This window comes from Primulina huaijiensis, chromosome 15, assembly GCF_012295235.1.
Source record: "Primulina huaijiensis isolate GDHJ02 chromosome 15, ASM1229523v2, whole genome shotgun sequence".
Taxonomy (NCBI): Eukaryota; Viridiplantae; Streptophyta; class Magnoliopsida; order Lamiales; family Gesneriaceae; genus Primulina; species Primulina huaijiensis.
Window position 1 is genome coordinate 14,020,897 of NC_133320.1, and position 18,095 is coordinate 14,038,991.

The following is an 18,095-nucleotide window of genomic DNA, read 5'->3' on the forward strand; positions in this document are numbered from 1 at the left end:
GTAAAATTTAATTTTTTTATTAATTATTATATCACATTTTATGTTTAATTGTTTTCTATAATTTTATAAAATCTATATCTTAATTTTGATTAAAACTCAAAATTCTTGTACATGATATTTTTCATTAACTTGAATGAGAATATTGATATATAATTTTTTAAGTTTATCAACACACATATATAATAATAACTATAATAAATTAAATATATTAAAATTTTATAAAGTACCCTAATTACAAATATTTTAACACGCTTATTATTTATTTTCAGGTACAAATAATTGTTTTGTTTTTTTATTTGACACATTGTTTGTATATTACAAGACTATTTGTAGTTTTCAAAGATTATGTATATCATTCATTAGTTAATTAACTCTACAAATATGAATCACAATTATAAATTACAAATTTTACATAATTCTGTGAAAAAATTTACAAAAGTCTACAAAAATCTTTGAAAAAAAAGTCGATAAGAGCATGAAATTTGTTTTAGAATGTCATGGGATTTTATAACTCCACAAAAGTCATCATTAAAAAAAAATCATTATTTAAAAAAAAGTCATTAAAAATTTTTAAAAGTATAGACCGAATAATCCCCCCTAAGAGAGTAATTTCTAGCAAGAAAATATCGGCATTTAATATTACTGTCGTATGGATACGGGATGCAGGCGTTCCTATTTGGAGTCAAAAGAGTCAACCGACTCTGGCCTATTTTTTTCGGGATAAATAAAATTTTAAAAAAAAGTGTAAATTTAACTAAATATAAATTTATTATCCACTTATCTGTTTTTCTTTCTAATACAAAAATTTATTTTTCATGTATCAGTATAAATTTTTTTATAATTCATGGGCATCTAGATAAATTTATTTATAAAATTTATTATTTCCAGGTCACTTGATGATTTTTTTTCCCAATATAAATTTATTTTTCTCGAGGCCAATATAAAAAAAAATTATTTCATAGTAGCGTAATTGAACCAATATAAATACATATTATCTGACTCGTAGGGGTTTTGTAATAAATTAATTGACGAAAATTTCTCAACTGCTCACATTACTTTTAAGTTCTTATTGGTTATCTTTGTTCTTCTGATCACATTACTTTTAAGTTTTTATTGGTTATCTTTGTTCTTCTGATTACACTAGTAAGTGCATGATGAAGTTTTTCAAAGTTAAAATTCTCCAAAGAATTTCTCACAAATCAACCATGTCAAAAGAAAATATTAATTAATTGGTTATGTTATCAATTAAAAAAAAATTATTGAATAATTTAATTAATATTTATAACTCTAAAAATCTAAGATAGATTGTTTTTTAATGATAATTTTGTACATGTTTGATCTTATTACTCAATCATATAACATATATTGCACATTGTTTAAGTTTTATATTGTCTTTAATATACTGATTTGATTCAAAAAAAATTGTTATGAGCAAAAAATGATTTGAACGCACGTTATGACTCAAGGACATCTTTTTAAAGTTGTTAGTATCGACCCTGACACGATGCTTCTTTTTATTGCCGGTGAAGCTGCATGTAGTAGAGTAACTTTTGATTGCTAAACAATGGAACCAGATCTTGTGCTAAATATTATATTTCCCGATAAATATTTTATGAAATGGAACTAATACATTATCTTTATATCCCTCATTCGGCATTCACCTTCAAGATTAATCACCAGTAATCCGTTATCCAGGTCGTAAATGAATTCTTCTTGCTTGCTGTCAACTGTACATTGACTCGGTTTCTCAGTAGAATAAACACCGAAGCGCCCACAACCCCATGCTTCAATACTTACAATATGCTTCCAAGGGTCTGGGATGAAACTCATACTTTCGTTTGCACCTCCAGAGTTATACATGTCAATCAATCCAAGTGGAGCAAAGTGAAGAGTTTCACTGAAAACCTGCTCGGACACCACTAACAAGATCAATAACCAACAATCAACCACTAACATAATTCTCTTTATATGATGGCGCTTTACTTACCCTTATTGGGGAGATCGTAAATACTTCACACTCGAGTGTGCCTAACGACACTTCAACTCTATCTTCTTTTGGCAATCTAGTAAGAGATCCTACAATGCGATAACGTTTGTAATTTGAGGTATGGGTTTGTCATTGGATTAAATGCAACATTAAGATTATCAGATAACAAAAATTACCAAGCTATCTGCTGTGTGACAACCTATGTGGCCAACAACCCTTAAAATTAAATTCCATAACATTTAAAAATTTCGAGTTACAGACACTGCCGATTATACGTAGAGCGACAGATGACGCTATCATACAAGTAGTAATTGTTACCTGTATGAAAATCAAACACAGCACAGTCTCCACAGCAATTTTCATCAGTAACTTCATAAAGATAATCAATATCCAGAGGGGATACATGGCCTGAAAGATTTAGAGATTTAGCTGATGTGATGGGGTTGTATTCCGGTCCACCTTTTAACGACCAATTTCCAGCTCCTTGGCAATTAAAAATACCGATTACACCAGATAACTTATTCAAGTTCCATATCTTCATTAGACTGCCCATGTCGATTAAATTACGTCAGTCTACTAATCCAAATACAAAACAGAAATTTTCTCGTTCTTACCTTTTGCCGTCCATGACTGTGTCTACAAATAAGCAATCTCGTGTCGGTCGTCCAGCATACCTAGCCCTTAATATCGAGCCATCTGGCAATACCAGCTTCTTAAGTATTTTAAAGTCGTGCCTTCCTGGTTTGTCACTACAATAGTGAAAAAAAATTCTAGTATATGAATTTCTTATTTATTATAAGAAACAAAATTTTATACCAGAGAAAAAGGGTTACAATGGCACACCAAGCTATATGTTTAAAAGTATAACTCACCTTACATAGACTGGACATCCACCCAACGCTCTAGCCGCACCGTGAAACTCAGCTGCATAATGTTCGCTCTAAAATGATGGAATAGAAAAAATGATAACAGATTATCAATCATACAGAGGCACTCCTAGAATTTCATACAACAGGGCACAGATAATGGGAATTTTTTTTCCCAGGGGGTGAGGGAGGATGGTTTCCTATATTTGGGTAGGTAAAAAATAAATTATCTAAACATAAAATTTGTAAAAAAAAATTTTAATCGAATGCAGGAGGGGGGAGTAATAGTGTAATACCACGCTACCATGTCCGATCCTGGTTATATTAACCTAAAAGTTTGTGGACAACTAGTTCTGTTGGTCACTGAATGAATTTACACCTTAATTTACAAGATATTAGCTTTGTTGCAACCTCTTGGTCAAAAAAGGTATCGGTGCAATCAAAATTGTTTTGTACTAAAATCATATGTACCTGGAACATGTCCCAATCTGGAACCACGATCTCTCCGAGAAGAAGACTGTTGAAGGCTATAGAAGCCACATGTACTGTTTGAAAAGTAGGTTCTCGGGGCATGAAATCTTCTGATGCTCTTGCAGTTGCGCTTCTCCATGAACTTAAAGTTCGCTATGAATAAAAACACTAAGCTCCAAAAGTAATACAAATTGCCAATAAAATTTAGGAAGAGAGGTCAAACCTGTAGATAGAGTCGGTGTTCAGACTCATGCAGCAAATTAAGTTATTTTCTTTAAAATTTCTAGCAACCGACTCCTCCAAGGCTTGTTGGTATTGTCTGGTGAGGGACACTCGCCCACCGAATCCCATACCTAGTGTCTCAATGAGATTCTGCACATCTACTTTTACTCCATCAATACCACAACTTGACAGGTAACAATGGAAATCATTAAAAAAGTCATAAATTCTGTAAGGATCTATGAGCCCAACACCAAATTTTTCCAAACTGTCCATGGCAATATCTCGAAAATTTCCAAAATTTCCAGGAGACTGGATCGGATATATCATTTTGGGATTGTACTTCTTCATTTTTTCTGAAGAAGGAAGGACGCCTCCCCAGTAACCAACAATAGCATGCCAAACGTATACAAATCTAAAACAGATATCAGCATGTTATTAGCATTTGTGCCGTAATTACTAATACTTTGAGCTCAAAATAAGAAATTTTAGCATAGCCGCTTACTTCAAACCATATTTTTCTTTGAAGAATTTGACCATTTCATGCAGATTATTGCATGAAATATCTACTCCCATGCTCATAAACTTGGAGCTTTCCCTGAAATCAACCAGTCTGCTGGCAAATCTGCAAATCACCAAATTATATCACATAAGTACATGGAAACAATCCTATGAGCACCTACATGGCAGCAAGAACGAAAAGTGAAGCTTGTCTACTTTTAGATATTTAAGTTCGACCAGAGGGGTGATCACGCTGCGGTTCAGACGGTTTCTTCGCAAAATTCAAACCGAACTGCCTTCTCTGGTTCTGTTTGAAATATATTTGTTAATCGCTGTCAATTATGTAAAATAAGATTTGAGGTTTTAGGCGTGGTTAGACAGTTTTTTTTTAACAAAGAGAGAATAACTACCAAGTAAAACAAGAAATAAGTTCTCAGTACAATATAACCAAAAAATTAAATTGATATAAAAATAGTAGATAAACTTAGAATGTCTTTCAAATAGAAAATATAGTCCAAATTATAAAAAATAAAATTATATAAAAAACCATTCTATTATTAATTTTTAATTCTTCAACATTTTTTACTATACTAATTTGTATTTTGAAGCGTTATTATAATCATTGCTATTAGATATACTAATGTCTAATACGAACAGAACTTTTGAAATTTTAATAAATATAAAAAAAATAAAATTATGTAAAAAAATTACAATATAAAAATTTAATTCTTCAATATTTTTTACTATAGAATCTGTATTTTGTAGCGTTACCATTATCATTGTTATTAGATATAAGTAGTGTTTGCAAGAACTTATTTTAAGTGTTTTTAAACTTCTACATACAATTTCCAAACATTTCATTAGCTAGAAGCTTAGAAACACTTAAAATAAACTTTTGCAAACAACATCATACTAATGTCTAATGCGAACCGAATTTTGAATTTAAAATAAATCGTGTAGGGAATATATTAAATTGTATATTTTTTTATGGATGTTATATCTATTTGAATATAGCAAAATATTTACATTATTATTGAATAATTTTTTTGCATTATAGAAATAGAGTGGAATTAGGACTTATGATTGGTAAATATTTCAAATTTTACATATTCAAATTTGAAAACAATATCTCAACCCTAAAGTTGGAGCCTGTTGAACCCATAGTTGTCAAAAGCGCGAGGCGCAAAAAAGCGCTCAAGTGTCTTGGGGCTTCAAGCGCGAAGCGTAAAGCGAAGCGCACGTTTTACGGAAAAAAGCGCAATAAACAAAATATTATCAAAAAAATCAAAATAAAATAAAAAGTCTTTGAAAATGTGATAGACGAAATATCAAATGTCATTATAATCGTCATCTTCATCTTCCAAATCTACGTCACGTCACAATAAACAAAATATTATCAAAAAAATCAAAATAAAGTAAAAAGTCTTTCTAAATGTGATAGATGAAATATCAAATGTCATTTTAATCGTCATATTCATCTTCCAAATCTACGTCATCAGCCCCATCATTTGATTTGTATCCATCGGTATCTTCTTCTTCTTCAGTTTCATCATCAATGTTGATCTCTTTTTCATCCACTTCATCCACAAGACTAGTTCGAGCTGAAGATTGCTTTTTTTTTACTGAAGTGGATGATGACGCTTTTTTTGAAGTAGATTCATTTCTAGATCGAAAGTCATATGCACTTTCACCAACCCCAACCGCTTGTGCTACATCACTCCAACGCAAATCATAATCTTCAAAGACCAAATCGTTATCATCATTCTCGTTATCACTATCATCCAACTTTCCCAACAACCATTCGTTACTATCATCTATTTCTGACAAAGAAATAGGATCAATCTTATCTCGCATGGCATATCTTCGCCTCAACGCTCTGTTGTATTTGATATATACCAAATCATTCAATCGTTGTTGAGACAACCTATTTCTTTTTTTAGAATGTATCTGCCAAAAAATAGAAAGTAAGAAGTTAGGTTCATACTCCATAATATAAAATTTAATATGTAAAAAAAACTTCTAACTTACATGTTCAAATACACTCCAATTACGTTCACAACCTGAAGAAGAGCATGTGAGGTACAAAATCTTCATTGCAAATGTTTTTAATTCAGGTGTTGATGCACCATAAGAAGACCACCAATCAGCTTGAAAGTTGAAACACAAAAAAATATAAGATTAAATTTCTTATCATTCAAAGCTTGTATTTATATTCTATACTATAAGTAATGTTTGAGAAATAAATTAATATTGCACTAAATATTATTTACCTGGTGATTTTGAAGCTCTTTGTCTAATAGCCATGGGTAAACTAAAAAGTCCTTCTGCTTTTTTGTATTTATCCAATTGATTTGTAATCTTATCTTGTAAATCTTCACCTCGCACCAATCTAGCTATGCATTTGTACAGACCCTCCAACACTTCTTCATCATTTTCTATGTCACGATTTGAGTAAAAAAACTCAGGATTTAAGAAATATCCAGCCGCATGCAAAGGATGATGGAGTTGAACGTTCCATCTTTTGTCGATGATTTCAAAAATACCACGATATTTCTCTTCATTATTATTAAATGATGCAGCGATAGCTTCTTTGGCTCTGTCCATTGCCTCATAGATGTAACCCATTGGGGACCTTTTTTCACCGTCTACTAGCCGCAATACTTTCAGCAATGGGCCGCCAACTTTTAATGCAAAAACTGTAGTTTTCCAAAAAGAAGGCATCAATATCACTTCTGCTACACGTTTTCCAGCCGCCTCTTTAGAATATCGACTTTTTGCCCACTTTTCAGATGTAAACATCTTTCTCAAATTTGCTTGTTGAACTTGAAACCACTTTAAAGTCAAAAAAGCGGTTGCGAAACGAGTCTTTGCAGTTCTTATCATGTCTCTCTGTCCAGTAAACTCTCTCAACATGCTCAACAATTGTGGTCTATTGTAAATATAACCATTCACCATCAATGCCCGTTCATGCAATTTTTTGAGGTTAGGAATTTTGAATATTTCCTCAAGCATCAAATCTAAACAATGAGCTGCACATGGAGTCCAATACAAGTGTGGAAAATTGTTTTCCAAAAGACGACCTGAAAAAATGAAGTAAATTTACTTTAAAAATCGAAAAATCAGATTTTTAATTCAATTTGCAATTTAAAATATTACCTGCTTTAACATTGCAGCTTGCATTATCTGTTACAACCTGAACCACATTCTGTTCTCCAATTCGATTCACAAATTTAGAAAGTAACTCATACATCTTATCAGCAGTGTGAGAATAACTTGAAGCATCCACCGATTCAACAAATACAGTTCTTTTAGGACCATTTACCAAAAAATTTATAAGAGTTCTACTTTTTTTATCCGTCCACCCATCTGCCATGATTGTACAACCATACCTAGCATGATCTTCTTCGTGGGATTTGAGAAACAAGTTCGTATTTGTCAACGCCTTCTTCAAATACTTAACTCTTACTTCATGATATGATGGAGGTTTCATTCCCACTCCAAAAGTCCCAAGAGCATCAATACAAGGTTGCAAAGAATCGTATTTAACAGCATTAAAAGGAATTCCGGCATCATACATCCACGTAGCAAATTTCTGAACCGCATCTTCTCTTAATTTCTTCTTATTTTCATCAAACTGGCCTTTATTTTTCGCACGTCTCTGTCTGACAATTTCTTCTACATCTTTCGCAAAATAAAGATCAATAGGCCCTGCTTGTTTACACCTTTTACCCTGCACCGTAGGGCCAGACATTGGGCGTTTCCCTTTCATTTTAGTTTGAATATTATCGTCATCCTCATCTTCTTCTAAATCAACAATATCATCTAAATGAGGAATATCATCCATTTGATTTTTCAAAACACTCTTTTTTTGCATGAACTCTTTAATTTCTTCTTTAACATGCTCCGGACACTTCGGACAAGCTTTCACATTTCTATTGCCCCCAACTAAATGTAGCTTGTGCCGATAAATCCCACCATTTGTTATTTTGGCACAAAAACAACAGCATACAATATTTGGATTTTTAGGATCCGGAAGTGTTGCATAATTCCAAGCAATATCCTTTCGATTTGATGGAATCGTTGTGTTTGACATGATTAAATACTGAAATATAAATATAAATCACATATTAAATTATTAAAAATAAAAACACAATTTAAAATTTTTTACAAAAATTCCTAAACTTAGGGTTTACCAATTTTTGAATAGCAAAAGAAAAGAGAACACCAAGGCGACGGCGGCGGCAACGGCGGCGGAAGAGAAGAGACGTAGCTGGAGACTGGACTTCGGCAGAGGCAGGGGCAGAGAATATACGCATGGCTGTTCTTATTTGTTAGAGATTTTAATTAAACAATTGGGCTGGGCTTAAAATTGGATTTTGGACCTGGGCTTAAAAAATATAAAAGCCTGCAGCTTCTTTGAAGCGCACAAGCGCTCGCCCAACAAACAGAATTGAAGCGCAATGAGGCGTGGGCTTTCTCAACCTGATGCGCTTCAGATTCTCTTGAAGCGCATCAACAGCGCCTCGCCTCGCCTCGCCTCGCGCTTAAGCGAGCGAGGCGAGCGCTTTTTACAACTATGGTTGAACCCTAAAAAATGTGGAATCTTCTATTTAAAAAATTGTGAAAAATTAGGTCAAAATTGCACTAAGAATGTTTCTAAATATTTTCAAATTGAGTTTTTTTACTAGTTGCTTTAGGTTAAATACAAATCAATTAATGTACAACTATATCATAAATAATAAAAAATAATTACTTTAATTATGTGGTAGGGTCAGTGCGGTTTTTTATTCAAATTGTAACCACACCATATTAAGTGGTGTGGTGTGGATTTGTTTTCCAATCGCAGTTTTATTTAATAAATTGAAAATGGCAGTGTGGTCAGTGGCGCCGCTCGCTTCGGGCGGTTTTTAAAAAATTTTGATCAGCCCAGTGAGGTTAAAATTTTTGTTAATCCTTTTTTAACTAGGCACGATTCCAAAATAAGAACTTACTGTGATCCTGAAGCCAAAGGCTCTCCGTCCTTCTCAAACTCATTTACTGTATCTTGCCATCCATCATCAATTATCAAAAATTTCGGTGGGCAACCTCCCTCACTAAAACTGTTTGAGCCACTAAGATTTAATTTCATATAAAGGAATGAACAAGTTAATACTTTTAATAAGATATTTATGTCTGAAACTTTCAGTGTACCTCTCGAGCCCTGCTTTAATGCCCAGTGGATTGACATCTTTATAGAAAGCATCCCAGGTGCACCAACCAAACCAATCCAAATGAGCAGGTTTCTAACAATAAAAGCACAATATAAGATACAAAACAAGATTTTAAGGTAAACGGAAAAATGACCTATTTGTACCTTCTTATGCTTAACATGAGTGAAGGTACCTTGATGCCCCTCCAATATCCTGCACATGAAGCCATGAGATCCTAAGTTAACATGAAACAATAAATAACAATCATACTAAATGCTGAAACGAATGACAATAGATTCGGTTAGATACTTGATGGAATCCTTCATCAGCTCAAAAGGGTTATCCCCTGAATTTATAAAGATAGTTTTTGATACACTGATGGTTTCGGTGCAAGCATCTCCTGAATAAAAAGACACTACAAATATCAAAACATAAATTGAAAAATAGAAAAGCATTGACTTGTAAAATTTGCAAGCTCCATTAGAAATCAAATAATATAATATGATTATGAATTGATAATATTAAAATTTATGACATACCTTCTATATGATTCATTGTTAGCAAAGTTTTCTTCCACAATCATCCCAATATTATTTAACTTATCTAAACAAGTGAAGATAATATTCAAAACTAAGCGAGATTAATATAGTTTTAGCCACCGGGGTATAGTACAGTGGATGTAGGCACTCATGAATTGATCACATAAATCCTATATCACATTATTTTTTATGTTCCTTATCTTGTCCTAATTCAAAATCGAACGAGCTTAAAAAAGGATAGGGTAAATGTAAACACTTAAAAAATGATTTGAGCTTCAAAAGTTTCGAAATGGCCAAATGGGGTTACTTTACCACTTTCAACACAGAACTGGAGCTCATTTGCCGATGTCCCTTGCAGAGTTGCACGAAATTGTCCTTCCAATACTGGCAAAAACAACACGTAGAAACTATTTCCTACCAATTGTCTGGATGAATTACCATCAGAGACAGCAGACTCTTCTGTCACTTCCAAAAGCAGCATTTGAGTTTCAATGGGGACATCACGTCCTGAACTTCCGAACCGAGGTATCATCCACCAAATTTTGTGTCTGAAGAGACACAAAAACTTGTATTCTCTGCAACATTTATGCAGCTGACATCAAAAGAAACCAACCAGACTTTCACAAAACCAACAGAGCAGAAAAAGTTATTCGATACTAACATAGTCAAGAAGCCTGGATTATTAACAAAAGAAACACAAACTACTCAAATTTGCCTTAAGTTTCACTAGACGCAACTTACATCTCATATTAACAAACTAATATTCTTCACAACATCAAGACTATAATTAATACACCGGTACTCAGTTTTCTCTGGGACGAAAAGAAATTAGCATACTTTACAACTTCTGATACCCAGAAAGATGATACGAGAATAGGCACAAATGATTATCATTTCTTGCCAGAATCCGAGCTACATCGTACTGTCGTACGATTAGGACAGAGGCCAAGGTACAGATATTAAAACACTTAAACTGCCAACGTAAATTAAGTAAAAATAACAAGACATTATGATATATTATCCCCTGAAATAGAAATATTTTTTTAAAAAATGAAATAAACCCGAAAAACTGGAAACCAGAATCCAACGAGGAAACAACCAAAGAGCAAGAAATTAGAAATCATAAATTTTTCACACACATTTGTAGAATGGGTTTCTATTATTGGACTTGGAGGGTATTAGGCTGAAAAATGGGAAAGCCCGATAAGTTTGAGTGAGGAAGTACTTGGTAAAAGAATTGGCATAAAGAAACAAGAAGCCCAAATCGGAAATTGGATATAACGGTTAGGGGATTAACCTTCTGGACAGATCTTCATGAACTTCAAAGAGGCTTCAAGAGATACCGAAAAGAGAAACGAGTGATACAATCAAAAGCCAGAAGCATACAGAATACACACTACAAATAGAGAGCAAAGAAAGGAAAGAGATCAAGGGAATTAAGCCTTGATTGAGTCTTGAAAAGTTTCGTTGTGATTTGTATACTGTGTATTGTAATTGCTCTGGTGATCAATAAAGTGCGACTGTTTTCTCCGTGGACGTAGGTCTTGAAAGAGGCCGAAACACGTAATCTTGTTGTGTACGGTGATTGAGCTTGTGTGCGTGAGTAAGTTGATTGTGCAAATTCTCGGTCAAAGTCTTTGTGTAGTTCTTGCTTATGGTTCATCAGTCTTGGTTACAAAGAGTGCACAAACAAGATCAAACTAGTGTGGCTTAAACACTGGTGAAGAGCCCATTGAGCATAACAAGTGGCGTTGTCTGTGGGAAAAGACATATCAATGGGAACGATGAAGTGTGATATTGAAAAGTTTACATGGAAGAATAACTTCTCCTTGTGGAGAATCAAAATGAGAGCCATACTAATTCAACAAGATCTCCTTGAAGCGCTCAAGAAGGAGGACATGTCTACCACAATAGAAAATAAGGAGTAAGTCATAGAGAGGGCAAACGTTCATCCTCTGCCTTGGTGATAAACCTCTACGGGAATTAGCAGGGGAGATGAATGCAGCTCCTGTGTGGAGTAAATTGGAATCTCTATATATGACCAAGTCCTTAGCAAATGGGTTGTATCTGAAACAGAGACTCTACTCTTTCATGATCATGGAAGATCAGAGTCTTGAAGAACAAATTGAAGAATTTATCAAGATTCTAGATGATCTTGAAAATATTGAGATTAAACTAGAAGATGAGAACAAGGCTCTTATGCTCCTGGATGCATTGCCGAGAACCTATGAACACTTCAAGGATGCGATCTTATATGGCAGAGAACAGACAATTACACTTGAGGAAGTTCAATCGCAATAAGACCCAAGCAATTACAGAAGAAGATCGCATCAAGCACTGAATCCTCAGGAGAAGTCCTAATGACTAAGGGAAGGCCGGAAAAAAGAACACTAAAATTTAAAAGAGGAAGATCGAGATCCAAGAGCCAAATGAAACTCAATTGCTTCATCTATCACAAAGGTCATTTCAAAAGAAATTGCCCCGAGAGGAATAGGTGGAAACAAGAGAAGTCCTCAGATAATGGTGAAGCATCAGTGGTATCTGATGGTTATGAGTCAGCTGAAGCTCTTGTGATTACAAAGGAAGACTTGAATAACGACTGGATTCTAGATTCAGAGTGTTTGTTCCACATGTGCCCAAATAGGTCATGGTTTGAAGAACTAACAGATGTTGATGAAGGACTAGTTCTGCTAGGAAACAACAAAGCTTGTAGGATTAAAGGATAGGCACTGTTAGGATAAGAATGCATGATGGGGTGGATGGACTCTTAAAGAGTGTAAGATTTGTACCTGAGTTGAAAAGGAATATGATATCATTAGGTACATCGGATTCAAAAGGTTACACATTCAAGTTTGAGAAAGGGATTATGAAAGTAATGAAAGGGTGGGTCACTGGTAGTAATTAAGGCAATGATCAAAAACTCCTTGTATCTCCTGTTAGGAAATACATTGATTGGTGGAACTGCAGTAGCACACAAATCAGAAGACAAGACAAACTTGTGGCATCAAAGACTTGGACATTTGAGTGAGAAAAGGCTCCAGATGATGGAGCTCTATGAATATTGTGTTTTGGGAAAATCAAAACGAGTTAGTTTTTCAAAGGCAAAACATATCACCACAAGACCTCTAGAGTACATATACTTGGACATATGAGTTTCTTCAAGAACAGCGATTCACATTCTTTTTATAGGTTTCCTCTTAAGTTTGACTACGCCCCTCAGCAAGTCTTCCAGTAAACTGGACGACTTGAGTCTGGCCGTCAGGGGAGGAAGATATTTTATGACAACCACAGATGATTTCACAAGAAGGATATGGACTTTCACATTGAAAACCAAAGATGAGGCTGCTGCAAGATTTAAAGAACGGTTATTGATACAAAACTGATCAAATAATAAAACACATCAGGACTAATAATGGACTTGAGTTTCTATCAAATCAGTTTAACAAGTTGTGCAAGTAAAAAGCATCACCCGACATAGGACAGTGGCAGGAACACCACAACAGAATGGGATTACAGAAAGAATGAATAGAATTTTATTGTAATGGGTAAGGTGCATGATTCTAAGTGCAAAGTTACCTAAGACATTATGGGGTGAAGCACTTTCTACTTCCTCTTATTTAATCAACCGGTGTCCAACAAGCTCCATAAGTTTTAAGACACCTATGGATGCATGGAATGGTAGACTAGCAGATTATAAAGATTTAAAAGTTTTTGGATGTATTGCTTATGCACATGTAAAACAAGATAAGCTAGATGCACGAGCCTTGAGGTGTATATTCGTTGGTTATCCTGAAGGTATTAAAGGCTATAAGGTGTGGAACCTGGAAACAACAGGACCAAGATGCTTTAAGACAAGGAATGTTGTGTTTGATGAGTCAAAGGTGGGGTATGCTTTGAAGGAAAGTAAACCAGAAGATGAAGTTGTGGATTGTGAGGAATCACAAGCCGAGATGGAGCCTAAACAGATTGCTCAAATGAATGATTATGAAACTCAAACTGATTCAGAGGATGACACAACGATATCATCAGTAGGAGCGGAACCAAATGAAGACATAAGAACATACACGTTGGTCTGGGACAAACAAAGGAGACAAGTTAAGCCACCAAAGAAGTATGGACATGTTGATTTAACATGGTATGCACGGTCAATAGTTGAACAGGTATAGACCTTGGAACCTACATCTTACAAGAAAGTTGTGGTCAGCCAACAAAGACAGAAATGGATGAAGGCCATGGATGAGGAGATGGATTCAGTAAAGAAAAATGAGACTTGGAAATTAGTTGATAAACCCAGGGATCAAAGAATATTAGGTTGCAAATGGATTTACAAACTCAAGGACTACAATCCAGGAATTGAGAAGCAAAAATACGGTCACTCAGTTTGATTTAGTTACATCAACTTGATGTTAAAACAGCGTTTTTGCATGGAGAGCTTGAGGAAACAATCTTTAAGCTTTATGGAGCAACCAAAGGGGTATGTCAATAAAGAAAATCAAGGCAAGGTTTGTCTACTAAAGAAGTCTCTTTATGGCCAAAAACAAAGCCCTAGACAGTGGAATAAGAAATTCGATGATTACAAGAGAAAAATTGGGATGTATATAAGTGAGTTTGACAAGTGTGTCTACTTAAAGAAGGACAAGGAGAAGGTTACTCTATATCTTCTCTTATATGTGGATGACATCCTTAGTGCTAGTAGCAGCATGTTAGAGATTAAAATGCTGAAACAACAACAAAACTCCAAATTTGAAATGAAAGACCTAGAGGAAGCGAGAAAGATTCTACAATATTTGAGGAAGGTCCTGATCAGGTATAACATGCAGAAGGCCAAGACAGTAACCACTCTACTTGGACAACATTTAAAGTTCTCAGAAGGCCAAGCTCCACGTGACAGAGAAGAGATTGAAAGGATGAAAAATGTTCTGTATGCAAGTGGTGTTGGGAGTCTTATGTATGGAATGGTCTGTAGCATACTAGACTTAGCATTTGCAATAAATGTGGTATCGAGGTTCATGGCAAATCCTAGTCCTTCTCATTGGGAAGGACTAAAGTGGATGATGAGATATTTGAAGGGGGCAAACAATATTGGGCTGAAATTTAAACACATCAAAGAAGATGAAAGTCCAGTAGTGTGATGTGGATTAAGATTTTGGTGGAAAATTTAGACACGCGAAAGACACTAACTGGTTATATCTTCACTGTGTTTGGAAATGCCATTACTTGTAAAGCTACACTCCAGTCAGTGGCGGTATGAAGCAGAGTTTGTAGCTGCCACCGAAGCCATCAAAGAAGCTTTGTGGCTGAAAGGATTCATCAGAGAACTTGGAATAGGACAGGATAAAGTGGTCGCCTATTGTGATAACCAAAGAGCAATATACTTATCCAAGCATCAAGTGTACACGAAAGGTCTAAACACATTGACGTAAAGATTCATTTTGTGAGACATATCTTGACTAAAGGTGAAGTGTCACTGGAGAATGCAACAGAAGAAAACCCTGCAGATGTGCTAATTAAAGCACTGCCTCAAACTAAGTTCAGACATTGTTTGAACTTAGTAAATGCAGGGGAGATCAAGTGAAGCTTGCAAGGAAGAGAAGCAACCAATCTTTAGAGAAAAGGTGGAGATTGTAGAATGGGTTTCTCTATTATTGGACTTGGAGGGTATTGGGCTGAAAAATGGGAAAGCCCAATAAGTTTGAGTAAGGAAGGTACTGGTAAAAGAATTGGCATAAAGAAACAAGAAACTGAAATCGGAAATTGGATATAACGGTTAGGAGATTAACCTTCTGGACAGATCTTCTTCATCATCTTCAAAGAGGCTTCAAGAGATACCGAAAAGAGAAGCGAGTGGTACAATCAAAAGGCAGAAGCATACTGAGTACACATTACAAATAGAGAGAAAAGGAAGGAAAGGGATCAAGGGAATTAAGCCTTGATTGAGTCTTGTAAAGTTTCGTTGTGATTTGTATACTGTGTATTGTAATTGCTCCGGTGATCAATAAAGTGCGACTGTTTTCTCCGTGAACGTAGGTCTTGAAAGAGGCCGAACCACATAATCTTGTTGCTTACTGTGATTGAGCTTGTGTGCGTGAGTAAGTTGATTGTGCAAGTTCTCGGTCAGTCTCTGTGTAGTTCTTGCATATGGTTCATCAGTCTTGGTTACAAAGAGTGCACAAACAAGATCAAATTACAGTGGCTTAAACACTGGTGAAGAGTCCATTGAGCATAACAACATTACAAGAAATCAAAACATAACTTACTGCAGAATTCCAATAGGAAAAACATGACGCGAGCTGGGTATACTAGAACTGGCACCAAGATACACAGCAGAAGTTGATGAAGTAGAAGACGATAAATCATCAGTCACCGGATAAACGGCGACGTTCGAGGGAACACCCTTCAACAGGACTTTCCCGTTTACTATGAGGAAACCTTCCTTTATGCATGGCAGCACATTCACTTTCATTTGAGCCTCACCCTTTGAGGGTTCACTCATTGTCTCAGAAAAAGTAGCATCATTTTTTAAATCCCGGCTACCATTTTTTGTTATTCCACAAGATGAAAATTTGGGTGCCGAAAACCTAAGTCTATAAATTGGGTTTCTTGGAATTGTGGGTTTGAAATGATGAGCAGGAGTAAGAATAGAGACACACATAGACGATGAATTTAAGGACTGTAATTTTCTTAACAAACGCTTGCTGAGAGATCTGGTTCCGCCGCTATAAACTGTGTTGTGTGCCATTGGAGGAGTAATAAAGTAGAAAGTTGGAAAACAAAGTGACTTTGTTCTAGAAAATGGTTGTGTTCGTGCTAGAAGTCATGCCATGTGTAATGTGTTTTTGGTTCGGTTTTTTACAAAAATCGTTTGGTTATTTTGGTTCTGTTGATTTGGTTTTTAAAACTATTTGAACATAAAAATTTGATATGATTTTGTATCAGGTCTTATATGAAAAAATATCTACAAAATAATTTTTTTTAATATAAATATGAATAAAATTGACTATTTTTTAATAAAGATAGTGACTTAATCTTGTTTGAATTTGTAATTAAAATATAATATTTTATCTTAGTTAAATCCTTAAATGTAATGTATAATAAATATACTAATTAAATAATAATCGACTAAAAATTAATAAAAATATTATTAACCGACTATATATCATTTAATAAAATATATAACAATCTAAAAAATATAAAACTAAAATTACTATTCTAATTAAAATTTGATTTTTTTTGTACAAAAACCTTAATATAAAATTCCCAAATTAAAAACTTAGACTTTTAATAATTATTTAAGCTTAAATATAATTTTTCATAATTTTATGAAGCTTAAATCTAGGCGTTTTCATTAATTCATTAATTAACGTTTCGTGCGATGATTAAATCCCGGATAAATCCAAAAACTCGTTATTTTGATCTCAAATTTTANTTACGACGGAACCTTTAGCTTGAAACCCATGAAGCTTCGACTTTTATTCTTTCAAATTGTGGTGTATGTGTGCCGTGTGCTTTGGAGGAGTTTTGGGGATAGAAGAAATCTGAAAGTGGCGTGTAAAGTGTAGGTTTATGGGGTCTAATTTACATATTAAATAGTTAATTAAGTACTAACCAAGTTTAGGCTCATTAACCATGTTAATTAAGCTCATTAGTGCTTAATTAAAATATTAAAAATAATTTTGCTTAAATAAGTTTGTGAATTTATTAGCCGGGTTGCCAAAACGTTTACGTCTCGGCGTATAAAATCACCTAAAAACCCCTTATTTTCAAAAATAAGAAAAAGCATCACCCATATTTTAAATAATTAAAAACAATTAACCAATAAAAACATTTTCTATTTTTCAGCCATCGGTCTCCGTTCCTCGATCGCAACTTGAATAACTTTTAAAAATACATTTTAATGCAACTATGTAGAAAATATATTTTAATCATGTCAAAATGAACAACATATTTAATTCATGCAATTAAAGCATTTAATTAAAATATACAAAGAATTTAATAATTGCATGCATGTGGTTCGCGTAGACCTTCGATTTTCGGGGCGTTACAATTCCCCCCTCCCTCTAATTGAATTTCGTCCTCGAAATTCGCTTATCCTCGATAATCAAAAGTTTAGACTTAGCTTTAGTATCCCCAAAAATTTAGACTACCAAGGGGCTCGGGTCAAATACGTTTCCTGACCGTGCTCAGGTAGGAGCTCATAATGAGGCTTGGGTTGGACTGGGCTTTACATTTGGGGCCATAAAAACTTCAAAATGAAAGGTAACGTGGATATAAAATCCACAAAATTAAAAGTTATCCAACAAGTTTGGTATATTTAATTAAAAAT

General features: G+C 34.3%; 2 protein-coding genes across 3 annotated transcripts; both read right to left on the reverse strand.

Annotated features, from left to right (window-relative positions):
* Positions 1-1,481: 1,481 nt before the first annotated feature.
* On the reverse strand, positions 1,482-16,580 carry LOC140958493 (probable galactinol--sucrose galactosyltransferase 2). 2 transcript variants are annotated; one of them, XM_073415951.1, is made up of 14 exons: positions 16,030-16,579; positions 10,085-10,347; positions 9,543-9,633; positions 9,398-9,446; positions 9,235-9,326; positions 9,036-9,143; positions 4,049-4,168; positions 3,548-3,958; positions 3,325-3,466; positions 2,860-2,927; positions 2,602-2,736; positions 2,306-2,532; positions 1,988-2,076; positions 1,482-1,905 (listed from the first exon to the last, which is right to left on the reverse strand). In XM_073415951.1, the coding sequence occupies exons 1-14, from the start codon at positions 16,509-16,511 to the stop codon at positions 1,624-1,626; spliced, it is 2,559 nt and encodes an 852-aa protein (XP_073272052.1). In that variant the 5' UTR covers positions 16,512-16,579; the 3' UTR covers positions 1,482-1,623. The 2 variants fall into 2 exon arrangements, with proteins under 2 accessions (XP_073272052.1, XP_073272053.1); XM_073415952.1 differs by lacking the exon at positions 9,543-9,633 and having other exon boundaries at positions 9,235-9,324; positions 16,030-16,580.
* On the reverse strand, positions 4,962-9,029 carry LOC140958494 (uncharacterized). The gene is made up of 5 exons (XM_073415953.1): positions 8,238-9,029; positions 7,201-8,146; positions 6,315-7,124; positions 6,073-6,191; positions 4,962-5,991 (listed from the first exon to the last, which is right to left on the reverse strand). The coding sequence occupies exons 1-5, from the start codon at positions 8,358-8,360 to the stop codon at positions 5,506-5,508; spliced, it is 2,484 nt and encodes an 827-aa protein (XP_073272054.1). The 5' UTR covers positions 8,361-9,029; the 3' UTR covers positions 4,962-5,505.
* Positions 16,581-18,095: the final 1,515 nt, after the last annotated feature.

Coding starts and splice junctions, on each gene's coding strand:
- LOC140958494 (XM_073415953.1), bottom strand. CDS start 8,360: ATGCGTATATTCTCTGCCCCTGCCTCTGCCGAAGTCCAGTCTCCAGCT. Junction 8,147..8,237: donor CTTTTGCTATTCAAAAATTG/GTAAACCCTAAG, acceptor TTTATATTTCAG/TATTTAATCATGTCAAACAC. Junction 5,992..6,072: donor ATTGGAGTGTATTTGAACAT/GTAAGTTAGAAG, acceptor ATTTTTTGGCAG/ATACATTCTAAAAAAAGAAA.
- LOC140958493 (XM_073415951.1), bottom strand. CDS start 16,511: ATGGCACACAACACAGTTTATAGCGGCGGAACCAGATCTCTCAGCAAG. Junction 3,959..4,048: donor AAAGAAAAATATGGTTTGAA/GTAAGCGGCTAT, acceptor TATCTGTTTTAG/ATTTGTATACGTTTGGCATG. Junction 2,077..2,305: donor TGTGTTTGATTTTCATACAG/GTAACAATTACT, acceptor ATCGCATTGTAG/GATCTCTTACTAGATTGCCA.